Source organism: Botrytis sinoallii (genome assembly GCF_014898435.1).
Source record: "Botrytis sinoallii strain Bc 23 chromosome Unknown BSIN_017, whole genome shotgun sequence".
Classification (NCBI taxonomy): Eukaryota; Fungi; Ascomycota; class Leotiomycetes; order Helotiales; family Sclerotiniaceae; genus Botrytis; species Botrytis sinoallii.
In genome coordinates this window covers 828,481-845,945 of record NW_024066044.1, presented here as the reverse complement: position 1 = coordinate 845,945, position 17,465 = coordinate 828,481, and the positions used below count along the sequence as shown (strand labels likewise).

Below are 17,465 nucleotides of genomic sequence, written 5' to 3'. Positions count from 1 at the left end.
GACATGCATATAAATTAATAGAACTATAGAAAAGAAACCCCTCAGACACATAGAAATGAATAAATAAATAAATACAAAATCTAAAATCTAAATCATGAATAAACCGAATATCTCATAGGACTAAATTTTCTTTCCTTTTAAGAATGATATTTTGCGAATTGTTGATTGATATCTGTTTTTGTTTTTGTTTCTGTTTTTGTGTATTGGAGATTGGAGATTGAGATTGAAATGAATTTCTTGAGAACCTCCTTTCTTGCTAAATTCTCGAAGATGAAGTTTGCTGTTGGGTTGAATCGTTTATATATATTTATATATATATATATTTGTATGTGTATACTTGTATATGTATTCGTATATATGTATATATATGTATATTTATAGAAAGATTTAGATAAAGATATAGGAAGATAAAGATGATATTTCTTATTACATGTAGTTAATATATTTGTATATATATATATGTATATTATGTATAGGAGAATAGAGATAAAGATGTAGAAAGATAAAAATAATATATGTTTATATTTATGTAGAATCTAAACGCAATTCAATCAAAATCAAAATCAAATGATTCAAGATAAGTATAAATATATATATATAGATATCTCTAAAATCAAATCGAAAAAATAGAAAAAGAAAGAACAAAGACAAGAAAAAGAAAGAAAAAAAAGGAAAAGAAAGAAAAAGAAGAAAAAAGAAAGAAAAAGAAAGAAAAAGAAAGAAAAAGAAAGAAAAAGAAAGAAAAAGAAAGAAAAAGAAAGAAAAAGAAAGAAAAAGACAGAAAAGAAAGAAAAAACTAAATTAATACTAATTAAACTAAAAACTTAGAGATAGAGAAAAGATAGTATCTAGATATAAGATGAATATTCAAGATTTCCTTCATTTCATCTCCTCTATATTATATTTCGAAAGACTCGCCCCGAGAAACAAAAATAGAGATACAAATTAGAGATACAAAATAGAGATATGAAAATGAAAATGAAAATGAAAATGAAAATGAAAATGAAAATGAAAATGAAAATGAAAATGAAAATGAAAATGAAAATGAAAATGAAAATGAAATGAAAATGAAAATGAAAATGAAAATGAAAATGAAAATGAAAATGAAAATGAAAATGAAAATGAAAATGAAAATGAAAATGAAAATGAAAATGAAAATGAAAATGAAAATGAAAAATGACGACGAAATTCCCTCCCTTGAGTCCCTCCCTCTGGTGATTTTTCCTCTCTCTCTCATCCTCATCCTGATTCTCATCTCCGCTGTATAGCTTTTCCTCGATCTCCAATTTCCCAATCTCCAAACTAAAAACTAAAACACAAACACTAACCCCCGAATCTTCAAACCGGAATGGATGATTGAATAAATAGGTAGGTATGTAGGTAGGTATATAAATTGAAGATTTTATTAGAATACTTGATGTTCTTGTGTTGGATTTTCTAATATATGTATTTACGCATGCATGCATGTATGTATGTATGTATGTATGTATGTATGTATGTATGTATGTATGTATGTATGTATGTATGTATGTATGTATTTTAAAGAATAACCCCCTCTGAGAAATCTCTCCTTCCTTCCCCTCCCCCCTGAGTTTTCGCCAATCAATAAAACGCCCGCTCGAACCCCTCAAAACCAAATCACTCAATGATAATAATAACTTTCTCCAGCTCGCACCTATGAACGCCTGCAGCAAAAAGAAAAACAATAACTTGTTAATCAATTCCCAGCTTCCCAGCTTCCCAAGCCCAAAAACTTCAAAGAATATTAATTCGCGCCTCAATCTACTCCATCTCCATCTCCATCCCCAGAACCATCCAAACTCAACCCATCCAACTTTCCTCATCCGCTCCTCCTACGCTCCTCCCCCATCCATAGCATCCTCCCCATCCTCATAATCCGGTTCAATTCTCAACAAATTATTATCCTCATCCGTCTTCAAAAATCCAAACAACCTCGCCAACTGCGACAAATTCAACGTTCCTCCCGCACTGCCACTCGCACCACTCAATCCATTATTATCAATCGCCTTCTCACACGCTTTCAACTTCCAATTCTGCATCCCCAACAACCGCATATCCACCGAATTCGCCACCACGAGCCGCGTCATCAACGTTTCTTTATTTTGGCCAATGCGGAAGATGCGTCCGAAAGCTTGCTGCTCGACGGCGTGGTTCCACCAGAGATCAAGCGAGATGCAGCGATTCGCAAATGGGAAATTGAGTCCGAGACCACCGCATTTGAGGCCGGCGATTAGGATTTGAATGTCGTCGCGGTTGCGAAATTCTTTGATGGCTTTGCTTCGGTGCTCGAGTGAGGCGTCACCGGTGAGGTATAAAAAGCCCCAGCCTTCAGCTTTGCACATGCGGCCGATGATACGGGCTAGCGTGCGGAATTGCACGTAAATAACTACCTGGCAAGTGAATTGATTGTTTAGTTTTTATTTGGACATTCAAGAGTGAAAATGGGGGATTATTTAGATCAACGTACCTTATCATCAGGAGCCTCTTCAAACCCTTTCAAAAGCAAAGCTTTCAACGCCGTAGTCTTTGCACTTGGAATGAGAGGAAATTTAGGATCATAATCCGATCTAGTAACCCAAGTATTGTCTTTAGTAAAGGGTTCAAAATCAAGCGCATCCAAACCTTTGCTCTTAATTCCATGTGTACGACGAGAATTGTCGTTGTTGGTTTTACGCCGCTTGTTTGCCCTAGATGAGCTTTCGGATTCTTGAGCTTGGTTGTGACCAGAGTCCATGCCGTCATCATCAGGAATTTCGAGATCTTTATAGGGCAAGGCATTGGTAAAGATTATGTCACACTTGGGACAAACGTTGAACTAGTACTTGTTATTAGAATTCTTGAAAATGTTGGTTGGGAGAGTACTTACCGTGTCATCGCCATCGGACAGGTGCATCTGCGTGTGTAGATGATTGGTCAAACAGCTCTGACAGAAGATGTGTGAGCACTTGAAAGATGTTAGCATTGATACAAATTCTCCTGAATCTTTTAACCTACATTAGTAATAACAGGCTCATTTGGAACATCTGAGCAAAGATGACATGTAATCCGAGTATAAAGTTCTTCCTCATTGAGCGAATCTAAAGCACTATCAAATTTGAAGCTTTCACCAAATTTGGAAAGTCCGAAAGGAATAGCTTCGGCTCCCTTTTCACCTCTAGCTATAGCTTCCGCTCTCTCTTCTTCGCTTTCAGTAACCCAAAGCTTGCATTGCTCGTAAAACGCTACGTTCGAGTCCTTGAATTTGCCAAGCTCCTTGCGAAGTCGCTCAACGTCTTCGGTAGTCCAGGACTCTCTCATCGTGCGTTCAAGCATAAAAGGGTGAGAAGTGCATTGTCTAAGACGAAGTAGTTGAACGAAGAAGACTCCATAGGCTCGTTGAGCAGTGCCGTTGGCCAAAAACACATTAAGGTTTGCACGAAAGCGGTTCTCAGTCTGCAGCAGCAAAGTCAGTTTTGAATGTCCCAACCCGTATGGAACACTTACAATTCGATAAATAATCCTCTCTTCTCGAGAGAAATTGAGCTGTTGCATAACCGGGTGGGGCTTAGGGAGAGTAATGATTGGTCGATTGAGGATCGTAGTCTTCATAGTACGGCGCATCATAGCATAACTTAGAAGAGTTGTAATACGATTATTACAATCGTCAGCGTCAGGATCACAAAATATTGTTGAAAAGTCCTCCAATCCATTGCATAATTAGCCTTGAGAAATCGAAGGTACGGAAAAAGCCTAGGTTAATTGTCAGTTTTTAATTGTTTCAAATTGGATTGAACAATGAGGAGGCCTCTAGCGACCAGTGGCCAAACCAGCCCTCCCATTGTTCAAGTAGAATTTCAACAATCAAATGTAAGAATGTTGGGCAAATTCCACTTACTCTTCGAGCCTATTTAAAAGGGGAGTACCAGTCAAACACCACCGATAAACGCTCTTCAGATTTTGGCAGGCCAAACTTGTTCTGGCAGAGTTGTTTTTAATTGTGTGAGCTTCGTCAAGAACGACTCTACGCCAATTAATCTTGTGAAGGTCGCCAAGTTGATCATGAGCGTTTTTCCACCATTTTTTATATCCATACCTAGCAATATCTTCTCGGCCCTGACGGTTGGGGAAAGGAAATTGCTTCATAACTTCTGTGTAGGAAGTAACGACTATGTCTAAATCTTTGAGGACAGCTTCGGGGATATTCATTGATGCCTTGTACTGCATCACCTTGGGGAATGCTTTTTCGTGGACATGGTTCCGAATTTCTTCTAACCATTGGGAGATGACTGAAGACGGAACGACGATCAATGTCGCCGTTACTCCGCGCTTTTTATCTTCTTCCGTGGGTGGATTGCCAACCATGCAAGCCAGAGTTTGCACAGTCTTACCAAGACCCATCGAATCGGCAAGTAGACCACCATGAGGTGGTTCAGAACTCAGTTCTCTAGAAACCATCCACTGTGCACCGAGTAGTTGATGATGGTACAAGGTCGATTTCATTCCCTTGACAAGCCATTTTCCATGAACGGCTTTGACTTGTGCATAACCAAAACTTCGAGAAGCTTGCAAAAGTTTTGCTTTGTCAGATTTTCCCTTAGTCTTACTACTACCTTCAGGAATATTGGCGAAAAGTTGTTGAAGTTGGGTGGCTTTATTTCGGGTTCCGCCAAGTTCGGGTTCGGGAGCGCAATTGAAGATAGGATCTTGAAGACGATCTCCGATCGCATCGCAATTCATTAGATCATCCAAAATCAATTGTCCAATATCATCTTGTCCTCCGCGTTGTCCCATGAACCTGGCTTCTTTCATGTTTCTATCGACCTTAACAGCCCCCTTTTTGGATCTCTTTTCTTTCTCTTTGCCCTGCCTTTGCCTTTTCGTCCGGCTTTGGTCTTCCCGCCTTTACTACCACTTCCACTGGCCTTTTGCTTTTGCGACTTTGCTTTTTCTTTCTCAAGAAGTTTTGCTTGTTCCCTGGCCTGAAATTCTCGAGCATTTTTGGCTGGAGCTTGACGTTTTCTCTTGGGCTTTTGCTTTTTGGAAGGACCATCGTCAAACTCTTCCTGAAGCATACTAGCAAGACCTGCATCCTCATCATGAATATCTTCAAAGCTGTCGCCAGGTCTTGAAGATGGGCCTTCACCATTATCGGCAACATTTTGAAATCTTCGATGCCTTTCTTGAGGGACGAAAATCGACTCTTCGTCTTCGTCTTCGTCCTCATCCTCAGCACCCCTAGCTTTAGCAGTCTTCAGGCGATTCAACTTGGCAATAGTGTGATTGACCCTGATGAGCTCAGCTCTTTCGGTAAACCCGAGAGTTCCTTTATCTAGATCCTTGTTTAAAGCATTTCGTAACTTGACAAGGTTCTCATATTCCTCTTGTGAATCGTCGCCTCCATCTTCTTGGTCATGCATCCAATTATTGTCATCTTCATCGACTTGCATAGCATTATCAATATCTGCTTGATCCTCGGGATACGCCACGCTATCTCTGCGTCTCTTCCGACCATCTCTCACCGGTCCGGGAGAGTCTTCCTCTTCAGATTGAGTTCGATGTATAGTTGGGCGAAGGATTGATGCTTGAGCTGCGATCATTTCTTCTTCGGTGGGGCTTAATTCTCTATCAAAATCATCGGGCGACACGCTCTTGTCAGGGCTGACACTGGCTATCTTCGGTGTGCTTATATTAGTGGTCAAATCAGAGACTGGCTCATTCTTTATAACAGGAGGCGGATTATTTATCCTTGGCTTTCCGGGACGTGCTGGTCTACTCATTATAATAACGCAATCGTCGTCAGAGTCGGATTCAATTGCAACTACTTCTGGTTGTCTTTGTTGACGTGGTTCTTTTGGGGTCTGAAGATGATTGGAAGTTCCGGCAAGTCGAATATTGGAATTCTGTGGCATACCAAATATAGATTTGCGATTCTTGTTGGAATTTTGTAGGGGTGCGCAAATAGATCTTTGAGGAGTCACATTGTACAAATCGTTTGCTACCACTTGACTTCTGCCATGGTCAAGAGCAGCCTGGGAATCTTTCTCATCTTCGACGTCTGGCGACTCGATACTTGGCATTAAGTCAGCACCTGTTCTACCTGCATGCTGGATATCTGTTGGTGAGCTATCTTCGATATCAGATTCGACTGTTGGACTCGGAACATCTTGCACGCTGTCATTTGACATGGAAGGACTTTGAGGAACGGCTGAGGGGCTTCTTTGCTCTTGAGGAGTTGAAGGGGCATTTTCTTCATTTGGGCTACCGCTAGCCTCTGGGCTTGAAAGAATGCTTCCTTGATCTGGGCTACCGCTAATCTCTGGGCTTGAAAGAATGCTTCCTTGATCTGGGCTGCCGCTAATCTCTGGGTTTGAAGACTCTTGAGGAACTGCAGAGGTTGATGGAACGCGAGGCGCAGGTCCTTGTGAGGGCTCTTGACGAACATCTAAAGCACCCGTGTGGATTGTGGCAAGTTGTATAGGCATCCGGCGTTGAGGTTGGGGCGGGGTAAAATAGTTTGCCGGTCGCTGAACTTGATAGGGTGTCAAAGGATTCTCATTATCAAATTCCTGACCTCTGTCGGCTTCAACAAACTCATCACCATACCCTCCGCCTAGGGAGTTCTCGTAATTTTCCTCCTCGCTGAAAGACATATTATCGATGTAATGCTTTTTGAAATAATTGTTCTCGTTGCCCTTTTAAGTGCTGTACGAGATAGTCAGACTTTGAGAAGGAACAGGCAGGTTATTGGTGTTGCAAATTGCAAAAGCAGAAAGCGGATCGAGTGAATGTGGGATTGAAGAATCAAAGTTTAGAATGAAAGCGGAATACGTAATACCAGCGTGATTTGCTGATGAACACCAAAGTAGGAGTTGATGCTAAAAATCTGGAAACTGGAAGTAAGGATATTAGATTCTCAAGTGAAGAAACTGGTCTGTTGTGAGATAAGATGCCAGATTGATCTGGATTAAGGTAGTTGACGAGTGAGTGCCGTACGTCTTCAGTAAGAAGATTAAATCGAGGTGAGTGGCTATAGAATAATGATTTTTGCCTTTGGAAAAGATATCAGCGTGTGTTTAGAATTGGAGAGGGGGACCTGAAATTGTGTGTTGCAGCAAAGGTGATATCTTATGCCAAGGGCCAAAGGCAGATATTCAGGAACTTGGGCAAACAATCAAAGAACCATGATCAACAGAGCTTGCGAGCTCTGGCTTTGGCAAAGAGGAACGTGAAGGTAAGGTTGACAATAGGTTTCCAAGTGAAATATACTCACTATGTGAAGGTATGAATAAAGTTATTTGGTCTCACGTATCCTATAGAGTCATGGCGAAGCCGCAAAGAGCCGCCCTTCTCACCTTCGAGATTCAAAATGTAAATAAATTGTCGCAAAGTTGCTTTGTAAAGATAGAAGTAGAAAATAACTTTCTCACGAGAGAAATGAAGTTGATGTAGATATATTGTACCAGTAAGTTATTGGTTGTGAGCGAAGTTGAGAGGGGAAAAAACGTGGAGGGGATGGTGATGATTTTGTAAGAGAGCAGGAATTGCAGAAGCTTGAGCAGAGAAAGTAGACTAAGCTGAGCTAGGTATTCAAATTGTCTCAATATTTTCAAACCAAAGAGAAAGGAAAGAGGAGGTCGAAGTGAATTTTTGAACTTGAAAAATGATTGATTGTTGTAACGTTTTTTGATTCTGAGAGACGCAAGTATAGAACAGAAGTATGAGGTGAAGAAGAAGTAGACTAAGCTGTATTAGGCTAATTTTCTCACGGCGCCCATAATGGGAAGGAGGGAATAAAGAGGCAGAAGTGCATGAGAGTTCACATCCATCGTAAGTCTTCCAGACTTTTGTGGGAAAATGGTGTAGAAGATTGGGGCGAGGAAGAAGGAGACTGATAAGTTAAGTCAGTGAAGTTTGCCCAGTTTCCTCAAAATGTAAGCGGGGACATGAGTGAATTGTAACCATGAGACAATGTTGATTACCACCATTCCACTGTCTACAGTCGATCAACAATTTTTAGGGTGTTCTGATATCAGTATACTGTGATTATTGAATATTTGACACTGAATGAAAATATTGGGAAATATAAAGGTGTTGTTTAAAAACGAGAACGCTGAAAGATCTGGTCTGACTCGGTGTGTAAATGAATTTGAAATATAGGGATGATCAGTTGAGAAGATGCAAAAGTGAGATTTGAAATTCTTAGAAGATCATAGATCGGAACAAAAAGACAATATGATTCTAGATTTGGGATTGCACTTTGGCCGCCATAAATCTCAAATCGCAAAAGAAGGGACGGGGAGATCTGAATGTATGATTGTGGATTAGCGATCGAGGTGCTAGATGGCAAGCAAAAGACGCTGAAGTCAGAATATATGAATTATATTCAATGTTGGTAGATGCGGTACTACCAAATTGACACTACGGCCTGATGCTGTAAGACGAATATAAACAATATGAGAAGAGGTATCGATGAACTGTCATACGAACCTCCTCATCTCGCCTGGAAGAAACTCATAGGTAGAATGTATGCAGCACGATGATGAAATTTGTGTTTTCTTACAGCAGGATGTAGGTTGACTATCCAACCTGAGTTGGACTGATGCTGAATGGAGACTGGAATATATGCGACGGTAGTTGAATGAGGACCTAACGGCAGCTTCTTTGTTCAAACCCCCATGCGCTCGTCTCGATTTCGATCGCTCATGTCCGAAAAAGGAAACAGCACAATATCACTCAATATAACATTGACTAGAAGCAACCTCTGACTACAGGCTACTGTCTTTGTATAGCCCTGAAACATGACGTCGAGCTCTGAATAATGTGCCGCAGTCTCGTATCCATCTAGCACTTCATATCAGGTCAAAAGTTCTGATGGCCCTGCACCCACCTTCACTGTACTGCCACCATTTGCCACGTTCTATCTCGAATGCGGACGCTGGATGGTTCACTTGAAATAGAAAGGTATATTAAAGCAGAAGGAAAGGAAAACTTCAAATAAACTATCAAAACAAGAGAATACATAAGCCCAGTCCGAAGAGTCCAAACTTCGACTGCTATGTGTATTTTGTGCAATTCAAATAGAGGGATTGTTAAGTAGTCAAACGGGACGTTGATAAATCGAAGACATTGAAACTATCACATGTCCTTTTCTGATAATGAAAAGTATCTAGTCACCCAATCACTTGATATCAGAAATGATGAATATTGACATTTATATGCACATCAATCTGTAATGAGTGAATGCGCGAATATTACCTTGAGAGATATAAAGAAGACCTCATCATTCATTTCTAGTGAGTTTCTTCTACCAAATTACCCCTGTAATCGTTCCCAGCATCCACGTAGCACTACCGAAAGCTTAATTTTCCAGAGCTACGTAACACTGCGCGCGAATTTCTCACACTCTTTGTATCCTCTCATCCGATCTTCTAATTCATACCCTTTTCTCTTCTTGTATTTACCATTTCCCATCCGTGAATCTTCAATCCAATCTTTCGCGGTACACATCCACACTTTTGCAATGATGGCTCCCGCCCCTCCAGCTTCGAAAAAGGAGGACAAGGCTACCATCTCCCTAACCGCAAATGTCTACCACCAGCTCAAACAATTAGCAATGGGCGAACACTGGCTCTCACGCTATGTTCCCCCGCTCATCCTACTCTTCGAAGCTTTCCTATGCAGTGCTATAATCTATTTCATACCCTGTATGTTCTCTCTCCTTTCTGTCTTTCTCCATAATGCTCTCCCCCTCCATCCCGTCGCTAACCCTCTCCCCAGACACAGAAATAGATTGGAAAGCCTACATGGAACAGATCAGCCAATATGACTCCGGCGAGCGCGATTACACTCAAATCAAAGGTGGAACCGGCCCATTGGTATATCCCGCCGCACATGTATGGATATACTATGCATTATGGTGGATTACTGATCATGGACGTGATATACTGGTTGCCCAGCGCATATTTGGAGTTTTGTATTTGGGGACTTTGGGGGTTGTTTTGGCTTGTTATAAGAGGGCTAAGGTAGGCTTCGATAATTGGATTTGAATTGGGGCAAAGGATTCAGAGAATATAGACTAATCTTCGATTTGGAATCTAGGCACCGCACTATATATTTCCAATGCTCGTCCTTTCGAAACGATTACATAGCATATTTGTTCTTCGACTATTCAATGATGGCTTCGCGGTTTTCTTCTTATGGGTTGCGATCTACTTCTTCCAGCGCAGATTATGGACAATTGGGAGCATGGCATATAGTTGGGGCTTGGGAATTAAGATGACATTGTTACTAGCATTGCCCTCTATTGGAATAATGTTATTCTTGACAAAAGGGGTACAAGGAGCTCTTAAACAAGCATGGCTTATGGCACAATTGCAAGTTGTAATTGCACTTTCCTTCCTCCCAACAAATGCAATTGGTTATTTGAGTAGGGCTTTTGAGTTTTCAAGGGTATTCTTTTTCAAATGGACAGTCAATTGGAGATTTTTGGGAGAAGAGAAGTTCCTGAGCAAGGAATTTTCTATAATTCTATTGGTAGGACATATTAGTACTCTGGCTTTGTTCGCAATGACTAGATGGCTCAAGCCAGCGGAAACGCCAATCATTGATTTGATTCGAAGCGCGCTGAGATTTGAGGAGCCACTGGGACAAAGACTGCACGCCTGTTCGCATACGATATCACCAAACTATATCATGACAACCATCCTAACTGCTACCACAATTGGTATGCTCTTCGCGCGATCTTTGCATTACCAATTCTTTGCCTATCTTGCATGGGCCACCCCCTTCTTACTTTGGCGTAGTGGCATGCACCCAATCCTTCAATATGCTTTATGGGGGGCGCAGGAATGGGCGTGGAATGTATACCCAAGTACTGATGTAAGCTCGTTGGTAGTAGTTGGAATTATGTTTATCACCGTGGCGGGTGTATGGTGGGGAACCAGGCTTGATTTTGTTGCGCCCAAGGGCCAAGGGGCCGTCGAAAAGAAAACTTCTTAATCAGGCGTGAGCAAATTCCTTCTCCCCCAATAATATTCGGTAATTTGTACAATATCGGATCTTGGTCATATCACTCTTCGTCCGAGTCTGATGGTGGCATTTTGCCTACAGTCGATTCCTCATCATCCGAATCCTCCATATATGCGAAGCTTTTTGGAAATTCCTTGGGCCTATTGAGATGGTTCGTCAGGAAAGTCGAGCCAAATAGTGCACGATATGAAAGACCTACCAGTAAGCTTCCTTTCGCCAAATGTGTTCATCCCGGACGACATTTATAATTTCACCACCAATCTTATTCTCTCTCACATTTGCATCTTTCGTGTCGATCAAGACATAACCACCACGTTTGATCCAAATTGTATTACGAAATCGAGAAGGCAATTCGACAAGAATGGTTGAGTTATCAGTAAGAGTGCAAGAGTATAAGCTGTTTCCTTCAGCTTTGATAACACGAGCAATCGATTGTGTTTCTGTCAATGTATCTGGCGGGGTAGAAGTTTCTTCGGCGGCCGCAAAGACATTACGCTTTGGTTTACCCATTGTAAAATAAAATGTGGTGAGACTTGAATTGATTTTGAGAATTGATTTTGAGAATTGAAGTTCAGAAAGAGAGTAGTTCTAGGCCTCACGATAGAATTTGTGGAAAGTCCAAGGATGATGAAATTTAACAAGCTGATTTGTTATGTCTATCAATTTTCTTAAAGGTGCTTGGGAATATTTTTTTCTTTGGCGGGGTTCGGAATTATTATTATCCGTGACCGTATTGTCCATGGGAAACTTAGCCGAAAACCCTGACGTCCTGATATAGAAAAGATCTAGAAGACATTGATTGGATTTATGACTCAAGGCTGTATTGGGCAACTCCGCTTAATTTATTTTCGAAGCCCTATACGTTGAAACTTTCTCAAAAAGCTTTTAAGATGCTTACATGTGTGTATAAAGTGCATTGTCCGAAGTATTCCCATGTTTCCAAATGCATTCCAGAATATATCGAGATCCAATTACGACAGTCATTCTCTTATCATGGATCTAATTTTCCAAAAACCTGTTGAATTTCTCCACATTTGGCGGAGATCTCACTTGGTATGGAGCTAGTGTTCTCCCCCAACTCCCCAAACCCTTATTTTTAAGCCTTTAGCCTTCCAACCGGTCCTGATCTAGTGATTTTAGTCTGCTTCAACCGCAAATTTCAGAATTAGTATGGCGATTATCATTTTTAGTCCATAGTTAGTCCATAGGGACTACTGGGTACTATTCGTCATTAGTAAGTACTTCGCATGACCTCCGAATGTTCAACTGCCTCGTCAGTTCAAACACAAATTCTTTGCTTATATCATTGAGCTCACCCTTTGCTTTCTTGATTTTCCCACCATCTATCACCTTAATTGTCAATATATATACACAATCACATATTCCAAATCACTTTCATAAAATCTTATTGCCTTATTTGGCATACATGATTCTATCACAGTCATAATGGCTGCTCATTTCTCTTCAATCTTCGATGTCGTATCGACAAACAATGAACTTGTTGCTGCTGGTACTGCAGCGAACAATGAACCCATCGCCGCCCCTCAGAAATCAGTTACCAGAACATATCACTCAGCCCAACAGCCCCATGCAATTGAACTCGATAATTTACAATGGGGATCAAATGTCAATCGACCATCTGCATCTGGAACTACCACACCTGGAGCAGAACCTGGATCGGGATGGACAACTCCAGGCTGGCAAAGTTCAACATCCCCAAGCGCTTTGGAGGAGAGTCGATCACAAACTCCAAATAACGAACCGGAATACATCGTTCAAAGCTTCTCCAACCCTCCCAAGAATAGATACAGAATGACTGCAACCTGTTTGTTGAACTTTGGCAATGGTTTGAGTGATGCTGCAGCTGGTCCATTGATTCCAAAGATGATCATGTATGTTAGTCCGTTCCCAAGAAACAATAACCATTACTGATTAAATATTAGAGCATATGGCATTGAAGAAAGACTCGTATCTCTCATATTCATCACGCAGGCAGTAGGCTATATTTCAGCAGCCTTTTTCATAGATGCTATCAGATCTCGATTCGGAAGAGCCAAATCTATAATGTTTGCTGAAGGCCTCATGGTTGCTGGCTATGTGATGATCGTTCCCAATCCTCCATTCCCAGTCGTTGTCCTGGCATTCTTATTCATCGGATTTGGCATGGCAATTAATTTGTCGTTGTCAAACGTTTTCGCAGCCAACCTCGATAATGGTACCAAAATGCTGGGCTTCATGCATGGTTCCTACGGACTTGGGGGTATCATTGCTCCATTGGTAGCCACCACACTCGTTTCATCTGGCATTTCATGGAGTCGTTACTACTTTATTCCGCTTGGAATGATGCTCGTCAATTTAGTATTTGCCGGATGGGCTTTCTGGGACTACGAGGATCCAAATGAAATGGCACTGACCAACTTGACTCAATCAGGAAGCAGACCAAAATCCAGTGCAAAGAGGGACTTGATGGAAATGTTTAAAGCTGCTAAATTACCAGCTGTCTTAATCGGTGCCATTTTCATTTTCTCCTACCAAGGTGCGGAAGTTTCCATCTCCGGCTGGGTTGTCTACTTCCTGCAACAAGTCAGAGGTGCCAATAACAATGCTGGATATGTTACTTCTGGTTTCTGGGGTGGTATCACGCTCGGTCGTTTCTTGCTATCTCCTATCGGGCACAAGATTGGTGAAAGGAAGTTTGTGGTTATCGTTGTGATTTTGTCAGCTGCTTTCGAAGGAATCGTTTGGGGTGTCCCTAATGTCATTGGAGACGCTGTTGCGGTTTCTATCGTCGGTCTCCTTCTCGGGCCCGTCTACCCATGTGCCGCCTACATTTTCACTCGCATCATCCCTCGCAGATACCAAGTCAGTGGAATGAGTGTAATCAGTGCTCTTGGTAGTTCTGGTGGTGCTATTGCTCCTTTCACCACCGGAGTTTTGGCTCAGGCCTTTGGCAATTTCGTCTTGCATCCTATTGCTTTAGGTCTCTTTGCTGTCATGATGCTTTGCTGGTTCTTATTACCAAAGGTGGAGAAGAAAGACGATTAAACATACGACACAATAACATAATGATCGACTTCACGACAAAATTCGGAATTTGAGAATGAAATGCGCTTTGAATTTGATTGCATATCTACATGGATTTTCGGTACTGAGCGGAGGTGCCATGGCGTTTTAATTGATACCAAGACGTTGGGACGTGGCTGACAGGCGTATGTGGAGGGACCATGGCGTCAATATGAAAGATTTACTTTCTGATTTGCATTGGGATTTTTGAAATTTATTGATGGAAATTGTTGTTTGGTATTGAAATATCAGAAGGAGCGCAAAAGTTACAGTAACATTCGGCTAGTCTATCATGACTTATAATAGGGAGAATACAGCTTCATCGCCAATATACTATACGAACGTTTAATGCATTGACTTTACTTGAACGTCGGTGGCTAATTATTCTTAAGATTCATGTCTCTGAATAGTGCAATGAACTGCATTAAAACGAATACGGATCGGATACAGATCGGATAGTAGTCGGGTCGTCGACGGCTAAAAGGGTCCAGTGGGGTGGTTTAAGTTGCCCAGTCACCCCGCATTTTGCATGTGTTAATTGGTTAAAGGTCATAGCTTTGGTCGTGGAGGCCCCTGGTGCACTGAAAACGCCGAGAATTGATGTGAACGGAGATGTATTTTTGATTGCTAGAGTTTTACAAACTCCGATGAATCATCGAAACGAGTCATGGATTTATTAATTGTGTTCGCATCACCAAAATGATGAGAGATGCTTTCGGTGATACGAGATTTGTGAATCTGGGGAATGTATCGCTTGCCAAGCCCACCGGCCCAACAACCGAGGATATCTTAAGCCGAGCTGTTTCCTTCCTCCGTGAACACCAACGACTAAGTTTCACGAATCGTAATTGCCTCTCCTTTAGAATACTTAGCAATTGCTCTTTGACTTATAAAAGCTCTTGCCGTTCTCTCGAAAACTCTCACAAAATATTTTGCTACCTTTCAATACTCATTTGACGTAACAAAGGAAGGAAGAAAAATGGCCTCAATTGTTAAAGCTTTAGCACCGGTGGTGAGAAGAGCTGGTACATCTGCATCTGCTGCCAGACCTGCAATCAGACTAACTAGACAGAGTAGAATATACCAACAGTATGTGTTTTCTCATTCAATTTCCCATCATTCCTATCAGTCTAACATCAGCGCAGTGCCCGTCCTCTTTCCGCCACCTCTCGCCTTCGTTCAGATGCCGTCGACATAACCGAGATTCCTCCAACTCCTATAACACATCTTTCTGAAATTGAACTGGCCATGTCGGAATCTGTCTCTAAATTTGCGAACGATATCATCGCGCCAAAAGTACGAGATATGGATGAGGCCGAGAGTATGGACCCTGCGGTTGTGGAACAGTTATTTGAACAAGGACTTATGGGAGTCGAAATACCTGAAGAGTATGGTGGTGCAGGAATGAACTTTACGGCAGCGATTGTGGGAATTGAGGAGCTGGCAAGAGTTGATCCAAGTGTGAGTGTGTTGGTGGATGTGCACAACACTCTGGTCAACACTGCGGTTATCAAATATGCGAGTAAGGAGTTGAAGAACAAGTGGTTGCCAAAATTGGCTACGAATACTGTTGGATCATTCTGTTTGTCCGAACCAGTATCTGGATCCGATGCTTTCGCGCTTGCCACAAAAGCTACCAAAACAGATTCAGGATATACGATTTCTGGAAGCAAGATGTGGATCACCAATTCTATGGAAGCAGAATTCTTTATTGTTTTTGCAAACCTTGATCATAGTAAAGGCTACAAGGGAATCTCTGCTTTCGTTGTCGAGAAGGGAATGAAGGGGTTCTCTATTGCTAAGAAGGAAAAGAAGCTTGGTATCAAGGCCAGCAGCACTTGTGTTCTTAACTTTGATGATGTGGAAATTCCTAGAGAAAATCTCTTGGGAGAAGAGGGACAAGGATACAAATATGCCATTGCCCTTCTGAATGAGGGCCGTATTGGAATCGCCGCACAAATGACCGGACTCGCTTTGGGAGCATTCGAAAACGCTACTAAGTACGCATGATTATGTTATTTTCGAGAGTTTCTCAATGGCTAATAGATTTGAACAGATACGTATGGAATGACCGAAAGCAATTTGGACAATTAGTTGGAGATTTCCAGGGCATGCAACATCAAATCGCACAATCTTATACAGAAATTGCCGCCGCTCGCGCTCTAGTCTACAACGCTGCACGCAAGAAGGAAGCAGGTGAGAACTTTGTTCAGGATGCAGCTATGGCCAAGCTTTTTGCTTCGCAAGTCGCTCAACGCGTCAGTGGATTGGCGGTTCAATGGATGGGTGGTAAGTTGAATATCTCACGTTTATTGTTTTAGCTCTATACTAAATTTTAATAATAGGAATGGGATTTGTTCGTGAAGGAATTGCGGAAAAGATGTGGAGAGATTCGATGATTGGATCTATTTACGAGGGAACGAGCAATATCCAATTGACAACGATAGCAAAGTTATTGAAGCAACAATATAAGTCGTAAGAGATAGATAGAAGAAGATAGAGAGATGATTGATACCAATTTAGAAGTATGGAGTGAAAGCTCGCTCTTGTTAATCGCCTCGACTTGATCCGAGTCTGATATCTCTGTATTGTTGTATATTTCACAAAAAATGATTCAATAACATGGATATTGAGAGTGACTTTCATTACCTATCTCCCGTTCATATGTACCGTCGGTCGTGTTCCTTCAAAGCTAAACCCCTGAACTAGAATGACGATGATTACCCTAGCCTCCCTAAATTCCCTAAATTGTTAGGAGTAGTGGCACGGACATCACCCGTTGAATTTTCCCCTCTTGTTTGCGGAAGGATGGTGGGTGGGTAGAATCGTATGATATTCATCTGGGCAGGTACGTATGAATTGAGAAATTGAGAGGATGGATCAGCTACCTACTGTATTGATGAGGAATGATTATGCGGATGATTCGATGTGTGTCAATGGCGTTTGGATTCATGTTATTGTTGTAGTTGTGTGTGTGTGGGTGGGTGTGGGTGAAAAGTAGGTACCTAGGTAGGTAGTTGTAGATGGCAATTGGATTTGGTGATAGATAGATGGGTAGTAGGTAGATACTAGGTAGGTACTCGTAGAAGCTGGAGTGGTTTGATATGATTGAGATTGAGATTCACTTGGATAGGTGCCAGTAGGTAGGTAGTCAGCTCGGGCTCTATCTGTTCACCTGTTGTAACTGTAACTGGTGATGACAGTCTACGCCGCATTCTTTAAAGATTGAGAGTCACAGAGACTTATGGACGTCCTTTATTGAATTCATTAAACGATTCTCCATAACAAATCAAAAATCCAGACAAGTTGGAGAGATCAACAAGCTCCGAAAAAGACACGGAATCTGGATGAAACGTATATCGGTACCTATTCAA

The 17,465-nt window shown here is 41.5% G+C and overlaps 5 protein-coding genes across 5 annotated transcripts; 3 read left to right on the top strand and 2 right to left on the bottom strand.

Moving 5' to 3' along the window:
- Positions 1-1,617: 1,617 nt before the first annotated feature.
- EAF02_008932 (uncharacterized protein) lies at positions 1,618-6,650 on the bottom strand (the record flags this gene model as incomplete). Its single annotated transcript, XM_038904980.1, has 7 exons — positions 1,618-2,411; positions 2,489-2,836; positions 2,888-2,965; positions 3,016-3,453; positions 3,505-3,631; positions 3,896-4,856; positions 4,907-6,650. The coding sequence occupies 7 exons, from the start codon at positions 6,648-6,650 to the stop codon at positions 1,854-1,856; spliced, it is 4,254 nt and encodes a 1,417-aa protein (XP_038755390.1). The 3' UTR covers positions 1,618-1,853.
- Positions 6,651-9,523: 2,873 nt separating this feature from the next.
- On the top strand, positions 9,524-10,998 carry EAF02_008931 (uncharacterized protein; the record flags this gene model as incomplete). Its single annotated transcript, XM_038904979.1, has 3 exons — positions 9,524-9,704; positions 9,778-10,022; positions 10,099-10,998. 3 exons carry the CDS (start codon positions 9,524-9,526, stop codon positions 10,996-10,998), a joined length of 1,326 nt encoding a protein of 441 aa, XP_038755389.1.
- Positions 10,999-11,068: 70 nt separating this feature from the next.
- Positions 11,069-11,538, bottom strand: EAF02_008930 (uncharacterized protein; the record flags this gene model as incomplete). Its single annotated transcript, XM_038904978.1, has 2 exons — positions 11,069-11,168; positions 11,228-11,538. The coding sequence occupies 2 exons, from the start codon at positions 11,536-11,538 to the stop codon at positions 11,069-11,071; spliced, it is 411 nt and encodes a 136-aa protein (XP_038755388.1).
- A 335-nt stretch (positions 11,539-11,873) lies between these two features.
- EAF02_008929 (uncharacterized protein) lies at positions 11,874-14,746 on the top strand. The gene is made up of 2 exons (XM_038904977.1): positions 11,874-12,920; positions 12,972-14,746. Exons 1-2 carry the CDS (start codon positions 12,475-12,477, stop codon positions 14,071-14,073), a joined length of 1,548 nt encoding a protein of 515 aa, XP_038755387.1. The 5' UTR covers positions 11,874-12,474; the 3' UTR covers positions 14,074-14,746.
- A 44-nt stretch (positions 14,747-14,790) lies between these two features.
- Positions 14,791-16,570, top strand: EAF02_008928 (uncharacterized protein; the record flags this gene model as incomplete). Its single annotated transcript, XM_038904976.1, has 5 exons — positions 14,791-14,935; positions 14,988-15,180; positions 15,237-16,091; positions 16,148-16,380; positions 16,437-16,570. The coding sequence occupies 5 exons, from the start codon at positions 14,791-14,793 to the stop codon at positions 16,568-16,570; spliced, it is 1,560 nt and encodes a 519-aa protein (XP_038755386.1).
- Positions 16,571-17,465: the final 895 nt, after the last annotated feature.

Coding starts and splice junctions, on each gene's coding strand:
- EAF02_008929 (XM_038904977.1), top strand. CDS start 12,475: ATGGCTGCTCATTTCTCTTCAATCTTCGATGTCGTATCGACAAACAAT. Junction 12,921..12,971: donor TTGATTCCAAAGATGATCAT/GTATGTTAGTCC, acceptor ATTAAATATTAG/AGCATATGGCATTGAAGAAA.